The sequence below is a fragment of the Typopeltis vanoorti genome, chromosome 10 (genome assembly GCF_054136105.1).
Source record: "Typopeltis vanoorti isolate ZY-2024b chromosome 10, IOZ_Tvanoo_1.0, whole genome shotgun sequence".
NCBI lineage: Eukaryota > Metazoa > Arthropoda > Arachnida > Uropygi > Thelyphonidae > Typopeltis > Typopeltis vanoorti.
The window spans coordinates 75,522,014-75,540,000 of record NC_143558.1 but is presented as its reverse complement, the minus strand read 5'-3'; the positions used below and the strand labels follow the sequence as shown (position 1 = coordinate 75,540,000).

Here is a 17,987-nt window from a genome sequence, read left to right as displayed (position 1 = left end):
TCCTATAAGATAGACAAAATACTATAGGAATTATAGCTATTGGCTAAGAAAGTATGGCATAAGTGAGTGAATTCAGCAGCAAGAGCATTGTGATTGGAACAAATCACTCTAGCTCTGTGAGTTAGTGTTTTTAAGATACCATACTGTTGAGATTGGTGATGGTGTGATTATTTATGTAAACATCTCCCAGCATGTGTGGGTTTTCTATAAACTGAGAATGATAAGGAACCATCTGGAAAACGTGCGATTAGCAAATCCAGGAAGGGCAGAGTCATTAGCTTCCATTTCCATTGTAAAGTGTATTTTTGGGTGTTGGCTATTTAAATGGCTAAGAATGTATCCAATGTGTCTGGGCTATGTGGCCAAATAGCAAGCACATTATCAAATATAGCATAGCTAAAACCTGTATTGATAGTGTGGCTGAATTGAAAGTGGCTGTATTGATAGCTAGTTATCAATACAGCCACTCTCAAACTTTGTAACTCTTCAAAGAAAAGTTAAAAAGATGACATCGGGATTATGGAATGTAGATTAAGAGGACAGATTGAGAGTATGTGGACTGCAGACAGTGGTAGATAGAAGAAAGAGGAGTGATATGATAGAGGTCTATAAACTTTTGGGAGGACATTATAAGATTTCAGTTGAAAAAAATTTCATTATATATAAGGTGAGGAGAGGACAAAGGGGAAAGAACTAGATTTTTCTCTCAGAGCTGTGAGTGCATCCAGTGTGAATGAGTTTAAGAGAAGGTAAGGTAACTTTTGTGGACAATGATTGCATTCCCTTGATGAGTTCGACTCCCTGGAGGTCTAAATAATAATAATAAATGGAATATGCATACAGCATTTAGTTTTCTTGACAATAATGAGTCTTTGAAAAGAAGAAACATTATTACCATAAGTTATGATTCCTAGAAGAATAAAATTCTGTATCATATTAAATAAGTACATATGTATAAACAGTACTAATATTTCTGTGCCAGAAAGAAATTATGGCTTTATTGCCTCAGAGAGACACTTGAAAGTTCATTTTGATTGCATAAGTTCTTAATTGATAATTAATTATTGTAGATCTTTTAATTTGTTTTGCGAGTGAATGTTGTATACACTGCTGCAACTTTTCATATACAGAGAAATATCAGTACTGGTCAGATAATATGATTCCTGATCCCCCCCCTCTCCTTTTTTTTTTTTCTTTTTACAAAGTTTGTACACAATAAAACAGAACTTAAAATACTGCATGTGACATTGCAGACAGGAGTCCACTTTCAGTAAATATATGCATCTGGCCATTATAACAGTAAACTAGATATTTTATTACTCTGTAAAATATTTGGAAATCATAGACCAAAATCTAACCTAACCAAGTTTTAATTCAACAAAAAATGAAGCTTAAAGCTGTAAGGAATTTTTTCTCCACAGTTAATAGAGAGTAAAGAAAGAAGAAAACTTTTATGTATATTTGGTGTTAAATAAAGAGCTTTCAATAACAAAAATCATAATTTTTATGAAACAGATCGAAACACTTGTGATATAGTTGATGGCAAAAATAACAGTGAATATTTTATAATTCCTCCTTTCCATAAAAAAAAAAAGCATAAGAAACAACAATCACATATCTGATATATATAGTTATAATATGTAATGTAGAAGGATATAACACTTTTTCATGTGTCTGCACACAAATAATCAGTGACTATTGTTGCTTTAAGGGAACAACTTTAAAAATGCTATTTTAATGTTCATAATCATTTTTAATAATGTTCAGTACCATCTGTAGTCAGATAGCTTTATTTGGGGGGGGGTCTCCGCAGAGATGATCCTGAACTTGGGGGGGGGGGGGTCATCATCAATCAACATTTGTTCTTCCATGGCACACTGAACATTCTGCATATCTATCAACAAATATAGTCAGAAATTTTGTATTCTGAAGAACTATGACCAACAATGCTTTCATAATATTTCATTCACCAATGGTTTGTTTTTGTGTGCTGGTCATGTTTGTTTATTTACTGCTAGCAAATTTATAACTTTCTTTCGTATTTTATCCACTATCACAGCTGTGTTTCTCTAAAAAATAAAATACAAGTGTTCTGTTTAGAAACAACTTGAAGACTAGACCAGTTTCATCTGCATTAAACACATTCTCCACATTATAATATTACTCTTTAACTGATCTTCGAAGTGTTTGCAGTGTTTGATTAGCACTTCAACACATTTTTAAATTAAAAGATAGTTCACATGACAAATTTTAAGGTGCTGTACCCAGCCATCAGAATATACTTGAAATTATCCACACCAAAACAAAGTTGCAAATGTTTCGGCTTTGGAGTGCAAAGCAATGCTATCCACATGTTCTTGCTCCGAGCAAACTTCAATTAAGTCAGTAAGGCGTTTTCAAGTACTGGATACTTTACTGGAGTAGTCTGTTTTCACTTAGGAGTAAGTGAGTAACATTTAATTTTGGCATTGTTCTTGATTATTGTCAATAGACTACCTTTTAGGATGATATAGTTTTACCATTTCAGACTTTGATGACTTTCCTGTTTCGACTTCCTTTAACATTTGTAGTTACATTTCAATGGTCAAAATGCCCATGTACTCAGAGGGGATACTAAAGTGATAAGGTCCTAATTGTAGAAATTAGGACCAATGCCAAAGAGTACAAAATTATCACTGCTGTACTTGTTAAAATTCCCTTCTAAAGACAAAGCCAAAAGTGGTTCTATATGTTGTAACAGCATGAATAGCGTTTACAAATATGCAAGCACATGCACTGCAAAGTGAGATATTATATTTCCCCACTCCCTATTAGTGATAATCTAATAATTAAGGATATCTAACTAACACCAGCCAATGTTATTATATTAATAATAAAAAACATACTGAGCAATTTGTTTTTGTAAACAAGTAATTCTTTGGCTAGTGTTAACCAGGTATCCTTAATTACTAGCCAAAGAATTATTTTGTTCAGGTGATGTAAATTATGCAGGAATGTAAAGCTTTTAATTTTACAATGCACATGCTTATGTAGGTACTATACATACTGTATATAGCATATAATTGCTTTTGGTTTACTCTGAAAGAAACACTAGTGACAAGTGCAATAGCAAAATCTCCATTCTACATCATATTATTTCTGAAATCAGTGCAGAAAGCATTCAGTAATAAACATATTTCAAAATTATCAATTTGACTTGAAATACAGGATGATGACTAGTATGGCAAGGAAGGGGAACAAATTAGATTATGAGAAGAATGTAGCTAAGCAGGACAAAGGAAATCCTAAAGAGTTCTTTTATTATGTGGCAAGTAAGAGGAAGAGGGACTATGGAAGATTAACCTTAATCAGTTATGATGGTCACAAGTGGATAAAATTAGTTTAGTTACTGAGTGACCACTTTGCAAGGGTATATCTCCTAGTGAGTTATTGGTTATTGCTTTAACCTATGTGACAAACAGAGGTGGATGCATTCGAGGTTCTTAGTATATTGCAGAATCTCAATGTAAATACAGCTGTGGGATTAGATGGGATGTCAGCTCAGGTTTTGCAACAATTATTATTATGGATGACTCCAGGGAGTCCTTAGACTCATCGAGGGAGGCCCTAAACATCATGTCCACACTACTATTTAACATTCTCACAGTATCTATCATACCTTGCCTTGAACTCATTCACTGTCATAGCACTCACAACAGACGCTGACAGCTTATTCCACTCATTTACCACTCTAAAAGTAAAGAACCCAGCTCTAACACCCTTGCTAACCACACTCTTGCCCAGCTTCCATAGGTGTCCCCTAGTTTTCCCACCACCATTCCTGATCTCAAAAATATCCTCTGAATTAATCCTATAGAAACCTTTCAGCAATTTGAATGTCTCAATCATATCTCCCCTTTTCTGCTTATCAACCAATTTCCACAACCCACAAATCTTCAACCTGTTCTCATAAGATTCATTCCATAGACCTGCTATCATCTTGGTCACTTGCCTCTGGATCCTCTCCATCAAGAAGAAACCTAGGTGACCAAATCTGGGCACAGTATTTGAGATGGGGTCTTATCAAGGCTCGGTACAGAGGAACAATAACTTGCTTGTCTCTGCTTGTCAAAGTATTTTTCAGCAACCAAATGATTTGATTAGCTGATTTAGCCATTGCAATGTGTCCCTTAAACTTCATCTCGCTATCCACCAACACTCCCAGGTCCCTGGCCTCATCAATCTCCTGGACTACAGTTCCACCAATGTACTGCTGCTAATCTTTTCACCCCAAAATGCATATCCTTACATTTTGTCACATTAAATTGACATCCATTCTACTTAGCCCAGAACTCCAATCTATCCAAATCATCCTGCAAGATTTTGACATCTTTTGCATTCACTATTGCCCTACCCAACTTTGCATCATCAGCAAACAAATGAACCGTTCCTCTTGGATCCTTCCCTATATCGTTAATGAACAAATTAAACAGCAGTGGTCCAAGAAGTGCAAGGGAATTGGCAATGCCTTTAACTAGGCTCTTTAATTTAAGTCTCAACTCTGGTAGAGTTCCAAGGAATGGAAAGAGGGTAAAATTATTCTTTTGCATAAGGGAGGATCTAAGACTGCAGTAGCAAATTATAGACCAATCAGTATCTCAGGTATGGTGGTAAAAGTACTAGAAAAATTGGCAAAAAAGAGAATTCAAGAATGAGTAGATAAAAATATGATACTGTATGAGGGTCAACATGGCTTTGTGAAGGGTCAGTCATGCCTTAGTAATTTACAGTCTTTTTTATAATGGAATAACAGCAGAGTTGGATAAAGGAAATGACTACATGATTATTTTGTTGGATTTTGCAATGGCATTTGAGAGATTATCACATAGAACTCTGTTGTTAAATTGTGAATGAAACTATGTTGTGTAATTTATTTTTTTCATTCACATTTAACATTGATTATTATGTATTAATCATGATTTGTATAAAAATTATTTATTATTCCTTAATTTAGGATTACTATTTAAATATTTATTCTAAACTTAACCTACTATTAATTTGTTAAGCAATAATATGTGCAGAATTTATAATAACTAAAATATATATATGATGTAACGAAAAGTATTATTATAATTAATTCTATACGTAATGAAAAGGCTGATTAAGTAGCTCAAATATTCTGTTTATTCTTATTTGTGAAAATTTAACGTTATGTAATCACTCATGTAGTAGTAGAGCATTGTATTACATTAGCGAAATGTTTGCGTTTATTTGTTGTCATGGAGACGCATGAAATAAACAAGCACAAGTCGAATAGAGCGTGACCTTCGGACTGAAAGGAGAGGAAAGATATTATATATATAAAAAAAAAAGGATTTTGAATTAGAGGAGAGAGGAAGTTTTTGCGGAGCGGGAAGGAAGGTAGGATACAAACAAAAGAAGTGGAAGAAAATTATAAGTTCTCTAGGGCAGAAATTCATGAGAATAGTGTTTAGAAGTGAGCCAAAACATAGTGAATCATATACTTAGCTGCAAGTGAAGTCAGCTGTGTTGTAAAGGAAAATTAATGCCGTATCTGGATAAATAAAGAACTGGACATTCAATGAAAAATTCTGATTAGTTCCAGTTAGTCTAGGATTGCGTCTTAATTCTATGTTGCCCTGAGAAGAATTATATTGAAATTAACTAGTTTCAGAGAAGTAAACAAGGAAAGATATCAGTGCCTTATTGATGTGTTTTTTTTTTTGAGTAGTGAAGCGCAATTAACAGTAGTTCAGTTAAAAGAGTTGAAGAATTTTTATTAATGTGTTCCGCTAACGTAAATAAGTTAATTCATAAGTGTGCTCACAATTAACAGATGTATTGAAGATTGTATCTGGTAAGAGTAGTCATACTTGTTTGTTTATTCTAACATTAACATATCTTCGATGTTCAAAGTCCGAAATAAGATTGCTTGGAATATTGTCTACCTTGATTAGTGCTTCCTGTGAATTTAAACATTAAGTACAGCTGATAGATATGTGGAGACTGATTAAATAAGAAGTTTTGTTTTATTAACTTGAGTTAAGAAAGCTTGTGATTTTGAAGCTGTGAATTGTATGTGAAAGTTTAGAACATTGAATTGGCATGAGTGACTTAGCAAGATGTATTAAGTTGATTGTATTGTTTCATTTTAAAGCAGAATTCTTGTATTTGTTATATATATCATATATTAAATGTTTTATTTTGTTAATCTAAATATTGTGTTTGCCTGAATTCCCTTTTATTGCACCGTTCATAAATATTCGAATCTTGCAGGAACCCCAAGTGGAATAGTAAATAATTCGGCCTAAATAAATGAGGAGACTGCTAACTTAATTAAGAATTGATCCTACTATTTTGTATAGACTAATCTAAAAATAGGGTGGCGCAGTATAATTATAAATTTCTCTACTTTTGGATCGGTGATCAATTTGCAATTAGTTGTTATATTGATAAGAGTGACTTGAACCAAGATGGTGGATTTAGAACATAACATGAAAATAGAACGTCACGACACTGTTACACAAATTAGAACAAATGGGAATGGACATGACACTGGGTGGCTGCTGAACAGATATCAAAAAGTGGTATATGAAAGGGCAGAATCAAGGCAAAAACACGTGACTAATGGTGTGCCACAAGGTTAGTGCTGGGACCATTGCTGTTTAATTTGTACATAAATGATATTGGAAATAACCTGAAAGCAAATATTCAGTTCTTTGCTGATGATACAAAATTAGGTAGAGTAATAGTTTCATCAAGGTGATGCGGAGAACTTGAAAGATGATTTAAATAAGGTGTCAGTATGGGCAAAAGTTAATGGGTATCAGTTTAATGTCGAGAAATGTAAAGTTATGCATTTTGGGATAAAGAGATTACAAGCCGTGTATCACATTGATGGCACTGTACTCCAGGAAATAGATGAAGCTAGAGATTTAGGAGTAGTGGTAGACAGAGAATTAAAGTTTAGAAGCTGGCCTGGTTGGCCAAGTGGTTAGCGCATCCGCTCTCCAGCCAAAAGGCTGCAGGTTTAACTCATGTTTGTGATTGTGGGTGATAATACTAGTGGTGGAGTGGGTGGTAGATGGCGTTGGTGTAGATGATGATGATAGTTGCAGTTCGTTGTACTTTGTGAATTTGAGTGGTGGAGACAGAGTTGTAGAGTAGATGCCCTCCCTCGATGAGTCTTTGGACTCCCCTGGAGGTGTCATGTAATAATAATAATAATATTGCTAGGATAGCTCATAAGATTATTTTGGCTATTGAAAAACACATTAACAAGTAGAGATAAGGAAGTTATTCCTCTTTATAAGACCTTGATATGCCCATATTTGGATTACTGTGCTCAAGTCTGGTCCCCTGGGTTTCTTGAGGATGGGAAGGCTGTCGAGAGGATTCAGAGGCAAATGACAAAGATGGTGAGTGGCCTGTGGAATGTTCCCTATGAGGATAAATTGAGGATGTGTGGATTGCAGAAGTTTGTTGATAGAAGAATAGAAGTGGATATAATAAACATTTAAGTTGCTTAAATAAAGGGTTTTATAGGATGATGCAAGTTTCCCAAATTTGGGGCAGGCTCATGCACCAAAATTTGTTGAGGTTTGGAAACTTTTATAGAGCTGAGGCTGATTCCATAAACAATCTTTCATATTTAAATTTGCTGCGGTGTAGTAATGTGGCTCTTTCTTCCAACGTATTCTGTGGTGGGTATCCAAAGCATGGTCTGCAAGCCCAGAGTGGCTGTATTGGTGAAATTGGATGTAGTCTTTGTGTTCCGATATCCTGACATTTGCTGTCCTGCCTGTTTGGCTAAAGTAGGACAGTTTACAGCTGCAAGGGACCTGGTATACTCCAAGTAGGTCAAAGAGAAGTGGCTGGTCTTTGGTGGAGCAGATAAGGGATGCCAATTTCTTATATGGTTTGTAACAAGAAGTGAAGTCATTTTTTTTTTTTTTAAGATTTTGGTTAACTTTTCAGAGGTATAGGGAATATAGGGAATGGTGATGGATTTAGGGTAATCTTTGTTATGAAGGGGGGGTGGAATTGTCGTTAACTGGTTTTAATATTTTTTTTTGGAGGTTGTAGTCATTGGCTAAGAACATGTTAAGGATGCGGTTCAGTTCAGTAGTTAGGGCACTGTCATATAAGGTTTTTATAATCCTATATTGTTATGTGTGTGTGTGGGGAGGGAATTGCTGGTGAATGTATCTGCCTGTTCAGGTAGATTTTCTGTAAACAGAGAAAGCCAAAGATCCATCAGGCTGGCGAGTTATTAGAGTGTCTAGGAAAGGGAGATTATTCTTTTCTTCTTTTTCCAAGGTGAACTGAATTCTGGGGTGTTGGTTGTTTAAGTGTGTTAAGGAGCAGAGTGTATCTGTTCCATGTGGCCAAATAGTGAATACATCATCAACGTAGTGTAGCCAAACAGTTGGTTCTTGTGGAGCTGAGTTTAAAGCTTTCTCTTCAAAAGTCTCCATAAAGAAGTTGGCCAGGAGTAAGGAGAGTGGTGAACCCATGGCTGTCCCCTCTATCTGTTTGTAGAATTTTCCTTGCCAAACGAAATAGCCCGAGTTCATTATGAACTGAAATAGGGCTGAGATATCGGGAGGAAATTTGGCTTGGATGAGCTCTAAGGTTTCCTTGAGTGGGACATTTGTGAATAGGGAGGAGACGTCAAAACTGACCATTATGTAAGTATGTTGGATTGAGAGGTTTTCTATACTGGCTTTGAAGCAGGCTGAGTTTTTTATGCATAATGGTGTGTTGTCAGTATAGTGTGTGAGTACCTTGGCTAAATGTTTGGCAAATTTGTATGTGGGGGAATCAATGCCATCCACTATGGGACGTAATAGCACATTTTGTTTATGTATTTTTGGAAGTCCATATATTTGGGGGGGGGGGTAGAGTTAAAAGGTTTTAGTTTGTTGGTAACTTCCACAGGCCAAGAAGTGACCTTCTTAAGGAGCCTTTGGAGTGTTCTAATTTGGGAGCTGGTTGGATCATATTCAATAGGAAGGTAGACAGTCCGAACTAACAATAAAGTATTAAGCTTACCTGTATAGTCAATTTGGTTGGGAACCACAGTAGCATTTCCCTTATCCATTTTGGTGATTACTATTTCTTTGTTTTTCTTCATTTCTTGTAGAGCTTTATATTCTCCTTTGGATAGGTTGGTTTTTGGAGAACTCTTGAAAACTATTTCCTTTCTTTTCTCTCTCTCTCTCTGTGTGCAAAATCAATCTTTTTTTCACCAGATTTCATTCTATGATTTTCAATTATTTTAAGAACTAATACTACTATAACTTCTGGTTTACTATAGTGATTAGATGTGCATGTTTGTTGGAAAAAGAACTGCCTATTATGTTTTATGTGTAGTATTCTAAGTCCTGTTTTATTATATACACATTTTGTAAAATTTTACAGTATATATACTATACATTCCATCTATAATGTTTATATACACCTACCGCTCTTCTTCTTCTTCTTCTGCAGCTTCTCCCACTTTGGGGTCACTGTTTGTAATGAGTCTCCTCCACACCTTCCTGTCTTGGGCTGTCACCACATCCAAGTTCTTCATCTTCAAGTCCCCTTCTACCATCCCTCCATCTCTTCTTTGGCCACCCACGCTTCCGCCTTCCTTGTACATCCATCTGCATGACCCTTCTTCCCACATATTCGTCCTCCCTCCTCATCATGACCAAACCATCTCAACCTTGCCTCCTGTATTTTCGCTCCAAAATACACCTAATGTATCTATGTTTATTATTTATGCACAGATATTACCAAGAAAAATGGTTCTGGTTCAGTCAGAAGTATTGTATATATTGATTGCAGTTTCTTATCTCAAACTGAAATTAATGTTTTCTCCTCCCACTGCATTCACTGACAGAAAAGTTTGCATTATCACCAATGCTTGCATATCTTGAAACTGGTTAATTAGACATGAAAAAGGAACATACATTATATTCAAGACAATATGTGCATCCGATTTTGAAGCACTTAAGATTGGATACATTGTTTTAGAATCCTGCAAAAGTGAATTGTTACAGTATAATTTTCAAAAGAAATCTGATATTTTGCTTGTGACACTTTTGTGACATGGATGTATCAAAAGTGCCAGTTAAATATAAATATATAATAGAAGGAAAAAGTTCTGAAAAGAAACTTTTATTCAAAGACAAATTCAAAATGTACTATTCAACACATAAATCACTTAAGGAATTGACAACGTACATAAGAATATAAATTAAATTACACTTTAATAAATATTTTCAATATTTTGGCAACGTCATGTTGCCATTTTCAAAAATGGCATACAAAAAAGGCACGTGCATATAGGCACTACAACACAGTAACTGAGAATGGAGTGAGGAAGCTATTGTCCTTAGCCTCTGCCCCACAAAAACCAACCATATGGCTTTGCTACGTTGATGATGATGTGTTCGCTATTTGGCCACATGGCTCTGATACATTCCTCTCCTTCTTAACAGACTTAAACAACCAACACCCCAGAATCAAGTTCACTCTGGAAAAAGAGGAAAACAATAGCCTCCCTTTCCTAGACACACTAGTCACCAGCCAGCCTGATGGAACCTTTTTCCTCAGTTTATAGAAAACCCATCCATACAGGCAGTTACATTCACCAACAAACCCCCACCACCACCACACACACAATATGGAGTGGTGATAACACTAAACAACAAGGCTAAACTAATCTGTTCAAACGACAAGGCCCTAAACACTGAACTAAATCATGTCCTCAATATTTTCTCAGCCAATGGCTATCTCCCCCCCCCATAAAATCCAAAAAATATTGACCCCCCCCCCCCCCTTCACAACAAGGATTACTCTAAATCCATCACCATTCCTACATCAGAGGCACCTCGGAAAAAATTACCAAAATCTTAAAAAAAACATGACGACCTCCTGTTACAGACCATACAGAAAATTGGCATCCCTTATCTGCTCCATTAAAGACCAACCACTTACCCTAGACCTACCTGGTGTATACCAGGTCCCTTGCAGCTGTAAACTGTCTTACTTTGGCCAAACAGGCAGGACAACGAATATTAGAATTTCGGAACACAAGGACTACATTCGATTTCACAAGCACAGCCACTCAAGTCTTGCAGACCATGCTATGGATACACGCCACAGAATACGGTGGAAGAAAGCTACAATAATACACCATAGCAAGTTCAAATTCGAAAGACTATTCATGAAATAAGCCTCAGCCCTAAGAAACTCTCCAAACCTCAACAAATTTGGTTGTATGAGACTGCCCCAAATTTGGGAGGCTTACATCAGCAGACCTTCAGCCCAATGGCCAAGAACACCCACATAGCCCGCTAGGGGGCACCATCAGGACTTTTAGGAGAACAATAGCTTCATCACTTCATTCTCGGTTATTGTGTTGTAGTGCCTATGTGCACATGCCTTTTTTTGTAAGTTCCTTTTGAAGATGGCAACTTGATGTTGCCGAAATACCGGAAATATTTATTAAAGTGTAATTTAATTTATATTCTTATGTACGTTGTCAATTCCTTAAGTGATTTAGTAATGCATAACTAACGTATAAGCTTGTCTACGAGAATATCCAACACATAAAAAGATCCTTAATACAGTAGCTACTGCATTTATATAGAAGTAATGTAAATATTGCATTTATACTGATGAAAAACAGTTTTTGTAATGTTCCAAAAATAAGCATACATCCTTGAGGGTCAAACAATGCAGTCAAATCAACAACTTTCCACAAAAACCTGCAAACCTGCAAGAATTACATGAAACTAGCAGACATGAGTCATGTACCTGTACATGGCTCATAAATACCCTCAGTTGATTCTGTTGCAATTCTATACATAATCCAATCCAACATTAGTGACTTCATCTGCATTATTTGTCTGTTACATATAGGATTGCTACCTATACAGATGAGGCTCTGAGAGATTGGTTTAATTTCTCAAGTGAGGCAAGTTCGAAAAGTTAACCTTTTTTGGATTTTTATCAACAACCAAGTGGAGATATACATAAGAGTGAATCCTCTTCACATTTCAATACATAAATGAAGTGCTCACCGTCAAAGTTAAGTATTATCTATCTTATCAATAAGCTTAACATTGTCATAATTTTTCTGTACCTGTGAAATGCAAATCTGATGTATAAATGAATGTGCATATGCAGTCAGAATTGTCTTTACATCATGATTTTAGAACAAAATGGAGGTGGTAATAGTAACAATAAGCCAGAAACCCATTCTATTCATTGGAATTTCTTGGACAACAAAATTAATTTATGAAATAAATCCTGTTTTATTCCTCAAAGAGAGTAGGAAAAACTATTTTAATGTTGTATAAGTATGATGATAATGTAGACATTTACATTACTATCTGTTATAACAGCATTTTTGTTATTATTCGGATTTTTTTTTTTTTTTTGCATATTTTTTTAAATTCAAAAAAAGTCTTGATTTGTTCTTTGTGCTGTATTACTGTTTTCAGTTAACTATATACAATACTGTATTTTTTTTTTTCCCTTCAGAAAGCAAATGTTTAGTTTTTTTAAACTTTATTTTGCCAGGAGATATGTGGAATCAATTAGTATTTCATTACATCTCCCAGCATCTGTCAAGATCAATAAACTTTTTCTTAGCATCAACCTTTCCCTTCTTTGTAGATATCAGTTTATTAAAAGACCATTGGTTTTGATTTTGTTTCTCAAGTTAAATGTTTGTTAGTATTTATGTACTTTTTTTTTTTTTTTACTGTTGTGCCCATACACAAGAGGTTGGTTGATGAACCTATAGTACATTATATTTATTTTGTACTGAAATTGAGAAGTGGTTTATGTATAACTACATTAGCTTGCTTCACACAATACTTTAAATGATCCTAAATCTGGCTGGTTTGGTTGGCTAAGTGGTTAGCATATCTGCTCTCTAACCAACAGGCTGCAGGTACAAATCCTGCTTTGGAAATGGATGTTTGTTGTTGTCTTTAAGTGGTGGATGAATGTCTTCACTCTGTGTGAAACCACTGCCCTTCACTATAACAAACTGCTGAAAGGTCCTAATCAAAGCTATGCAGGTATAATGCTTTACTAAAAGAAATTCATTATAGCAAAATATTCACTATAACAAACCATTCCTGTGGTCCCTACAAGTATGCTGTAGTGAGCGTCAACTGTCGATGCTTACTGAATTTTCAGTGCCAGAACTACAGATGGCAAAGGAATTTTACTGAAAATTCTGGTGTGGATTTTTTTTAAGCTAATGTAATTAAATAATTTGTAATATGTATATCCATGTCTTAGGTATTTGTTACTGAATTAGTACTTTCCAATTAAATTTTAATCTTCTTTAGTAAGATATTTGCAATCTTTTCACTTTACAATTTCTGGGAACTTGAATGAGAATGTTAAGGTTTATGGACAAAGAAACTAAGGGTTATGAGGTCTGTATTATGTGTGTTAACTGCATGCATTTTTTGGACCAGCTTACCTGTTTTGTGGGATGAAAAACTCTGCCATCACCAAATCAGACTGGCTAGCCCACCTTCAGCAGTAACATGCAATGATCTTCTACATAAGAAATTGATCACCTCTACAGAGTGCTTTCATTTTAGTTTGTTTTTAAACTACAGCAAAAAAAATTTGCACTTATAGTAGGTGCAATTATCTTGCATTTGAATTTAGATTTTAACTTGAGCCAATGTATACAGTATTAGTCTAGTTATGCAGGTTTTTCTTTGTTATTATACTGTTATTTTCCCCATGCACTTAAGATCTTTTGATTTAAAATTTCAGTGTTTGATTCATATTTTAAATTTCCAATACTTGAATCTTGTGCATTAGAAATCTAAAGAGTACTGCAATATTGCTCTACTTTATACTGTTGCAAGACTATTGATATATTTTATCTTTTGATATATATCTTTTAGAGTGCATCTTAAAATTTAATAAAAAATGCAACTGTTATTGTGCTTTACATTTAACTGATGTCATTATACATAGGAATAGTATGCATATCCACCTAATATCTTCAATACCTCTCCTTAAATCCATGAACAGACAAAGTATTCACAACTGACTTTGGCAACTCATTCCATTCATTCATTCACCAGTCTTCATGAAAAGAAATCCAGTCCTTATACTGTTACACAACTTCTAGGGATAATTTCTTGTTCTCACCCCCCCCTCTCTCTCTCTCTAGCTGCTAAGTGTCGAATTATTTTCTCTGCATCAATCTTATAAAACCCTCAAGTAACCTTAAATGTTTCTATCATATTTCCTTTTTTTTTTTTTTTTTTGCCTATCAACCAACCTTTGTAACCCATAAACTCTCAATCTATCCTCAAAGCACTTATCACTTGCCTCTGAATCCTCTCCACTCATCTCCAAGAAATCCAAGTGACCAGACTTGAGCATAGTGATTCAGATGTGGATGTATAAAGGCCTTATAGAGAGGAGTGATAATTTTCTTATCTTTGCTTGTTAATATGTTCTTCAGTGATCAAGTAATCGTATGAGCTACTTTAGAAAGCCCTCTAAACTACTTTAGAGGGCATATCTACTACTACTACTACTACCCCAAATCCCACACTTCAAAAATTTTCTATAATACAGTTCCATTAATGTAGAACCCAGTTATTACGAGCAGGATTCTCACATTGATTCACAAAATGCATACCTTTACACTTCTCCATATTAAACTGACATCCATTATCTTTTTTCCACTGTCAGCATATTTAATTCAACCTGCAAGGCTCCACATCACCTTGAGTAACTATTATCCCAGGTTCATTATCAGCAAACAAATGAATATTTCCTATATCGTTTATGTATAAATGAAAAACAAGTGGTCCAAGCACAGAGCCTTACACAGCACAGTGCCTGCTAGTCACCTGCTTTCTCCCTGAATTCTGCTCCTCCATATACTTATTTTTTTTAGCATGTCAATCAGCCACACTCATATCCATATGAACCCCATTTGTTCTAATCTGCATAACAGTTCCATGTCGTGTCATGCCAGATGTCTTTGCAAAACCTAGAAGTAGCATGATGTAGCCATCCCCTTTATTCAACTCAGCTGGCACTATTATAAAATGTTAGCAAATTACTAAGGCATGACTGACTCTTCACCATAGAGTTATCATATTCTTATCTGCCCATTCCTGAATTCTTTCTTTGACTAACTTTTCTAATACTTTTAGCTCCACTCCTAAGATACTGACTGTCTATACTTTGCTACTGAAGTCAAAGAGCCTCCTTTATGCAAAGGAAGTATTTTGCCCTCCTTTCATTCCCTTGGGACTCTGCCAGAGCTGAGAAATTAAATAGCCTAGTCAGAGACATTAACAGTTCCCTTGTATTCCTGTAAAACGCAGGCTGACATCTTATCCTAAGGCAAATCATCAACTTCATTCTTGCTTCAGTTCCTGTCATAACTGTCACAGCAATGTCCTCACTTGATTAATCTTCCCTTGCAAAGTGGTTACTCTGTAAATCAACTATTTCATCTGCTTCTGTGATCATGTCATCAGACTACCATCAGCAATCATTACCTTCAATAGTCATTCTTCAACTTACTTGCCATATAACACAAGAACTCTTTGGGATTTTCTTTGGCCTGCTTCTTCTCATAATCTGATTTATTTTGCCTTCCTAAAATGGATAATTTGGACATCCCATGATGAGCCTTCAAACTCTCATCAAGGGAGGGCGCCTATTCTACAACTCTGTCTCTACCACTCAATCCACCAATTACAACGAGTCACAACTACCATCATCATCTACACCAACGCCATCACTGCCCATCATCACTAGTATTTTCACAGTCAATCACAAACACCCATGCCCACGGCAGGATTCGAACCCACAGCCTTTTGGCTGGAGAGCAGATATGCTGACCACTTGGCCAACCAGGCCAAGTGGTCAGTATATCCGATAAGAATATCAGAAATAAGAATAATAAAAATAATATCCTCTCAATAAAAAAAAAGCAGAAATTAATTTTGTGTTTCTAATTGCATTTTTTTACTAATTGTGAATCATAGATATAAAGCAAAAGTCCAATAAAAATGTTTTTCTAACCACTAAAAGTGAGTTTTACATCAATAATATCCTGCTTTGTGAAATTTTTTTCATAATATCTGCCAGTAAAGATAGGTTTCTGATAAACAATGGTTGACAAAGTACTGGAAGTTGTATGAGTAAGAAGGACATCCAAGAATGGTAAACTATCAGCACTCTCTTTTTCCATGGTGATTTGAATACATGGGTGAATACTACTGTTCTGATGTAAAAAGGTGGGAAGTTTGTTTTCAGAATGAGGGCAAACAGCAAAAACATCATCGATGTAGCAGAACCAGATAGAGGGCTGGGAATGAATGGATGATAAACAAGGTATCCACTAGATGGTTTAAAAAATAATTCACCAAGGGAGGGGAGAGGGGGGGCTACGATTATTATGCCTTCAATCTGTTTATAGATATTGTTTTTCCAGCTGAAATATCCTGACTGTATAATAAATTGAAAAAAATCTTCCCATCAGGAGAAAAATCATCATACAGAAAACTTATAGTGTCAGATAATAGAATGTTGGTAAATAGAGAAACAATGTCAAAATTGTCGAAACTCTTTGACTCTCATATTTTAATATCCTTGATGAATGATCTGGATTATACAGTATGGGCAGTTAATAGATATGAAAGAAACTTTGCAGCTGTGTGTGTGGGGGAGAGAATACAATTCACAATAGGCCTTACAGGACAGCCTTTCCAAATGAGCATGTAATGTCTTCAAAGTATTTTCATCTCTGCTAGCTTGATCAAGGAGTTTATTGTTTAATGTTTTGGTAAGATTATAGCTAATTTCTTGACAGGTGGAGGTATCTTGTTAAAGGCCGTCTTTTTCCTCTGAAAGTAGTCTGCCTTATCTATTAGAATCAAAGCTTTTCCTTTACCCACTTTAGAAACAGATATACAGTTCTTATGTTTTAATAAACGCATCACAGGGAATTCATTAGTGGATAAATTACACTGAGGTAATTTGTTTCTAAAGAGTGATGCAGCAACTTCAAAGCATAGTTGAATTTGTTGTTTCCACATGCTGAGAATTCACCATTAATTTCATTACGAAATATCTATGCTTTTCATTAAAGTTTATTACCGTGATTGTGTTATTTTCATGGTTCCAAGTTTCTCAACAGTTCCAAACCTTATAACTCATATCAGATTTGGAACATTACTTATAATCCAAATCAGTTATATATTGCTGATTTATGACTAAGCAGTATGTAAAGAATTCAACTCACCTCAGCTGCTATGAAACTATTAGCCCATTTACAATATCTTGCTAAAAGCTGAAGAGTCAACTTCCAAAATTTATGACTAAGAGATGGTAAATATACATTTTCTGACCAACACAGCTGTAAACAGCACCAGAGGCATTCCGTTCCATTTAAAAGAAAGGCAGAATCTCCTAAAAACATGTTTAGAAATTGAAATAAAAAATATTTCTATTAAAATATACATATATAAAAACACAAACTGTGAAATTGTTTCTGCACTATTAATATAAATAAATCTAATTTCTACTTGCATTACAGTACCAACCATTGAAAGTAAACCATTTTTTCACTCTGAATATCAAAAGATTCACTAGACAAAGAACGAGCAACATTCCACAAAGAAAGGTTCTTTTTTCTTTTGCTGAAATCATTGAAGAATGATATATATATATATATATTATTATTATTATTCAGGCCTCCATGGAGTCAAAAGACTCATCGCGAGAGGTCGTTACTAAGAAACACAGGCCTATCAAGACTTATTGAGGGAGGTCCCTCATAGGAAACACAAAGTCTACCATACCACTCCTTAAACGCATTGACCATTCTCGCTCTCACCACTCCATTTCATGATTCAGCCAAACCACTCTCCATGCAAAGAAACCACTCCTCACCCTCTTTCTCACAGTTTCCTTTCGTA

At 35.2% G+C, this 17,987-nt stretch overlaps 1 protein-coding gene across 3 annotated transcripts in view; it reads right to left on the bottom strand.

Moving 5' to 3' along the window:
• Window positions 1-17,987, bottom strand: part of Cog2 (conserved oligomeric Golgi complex subunit 2) — a 437,003-nt gene that overhangs the window by 122,403 nt on the left and 296,613 nt on the right. For all 3 annotated transcript variants that reach the window (XM_090399142.1, XM_090399141.1, XM_090399143.1), the window contains exon 11: window positions 17,312-17,478. In XM_090399142.1, coding sequence (XP_090255268.1) covers window positions 17,312-17,478 — 167 coding nt within the window. The remainder of the gene's footprint in view (window positions 1-17,311; window positions 17,479-17,987) is intronic.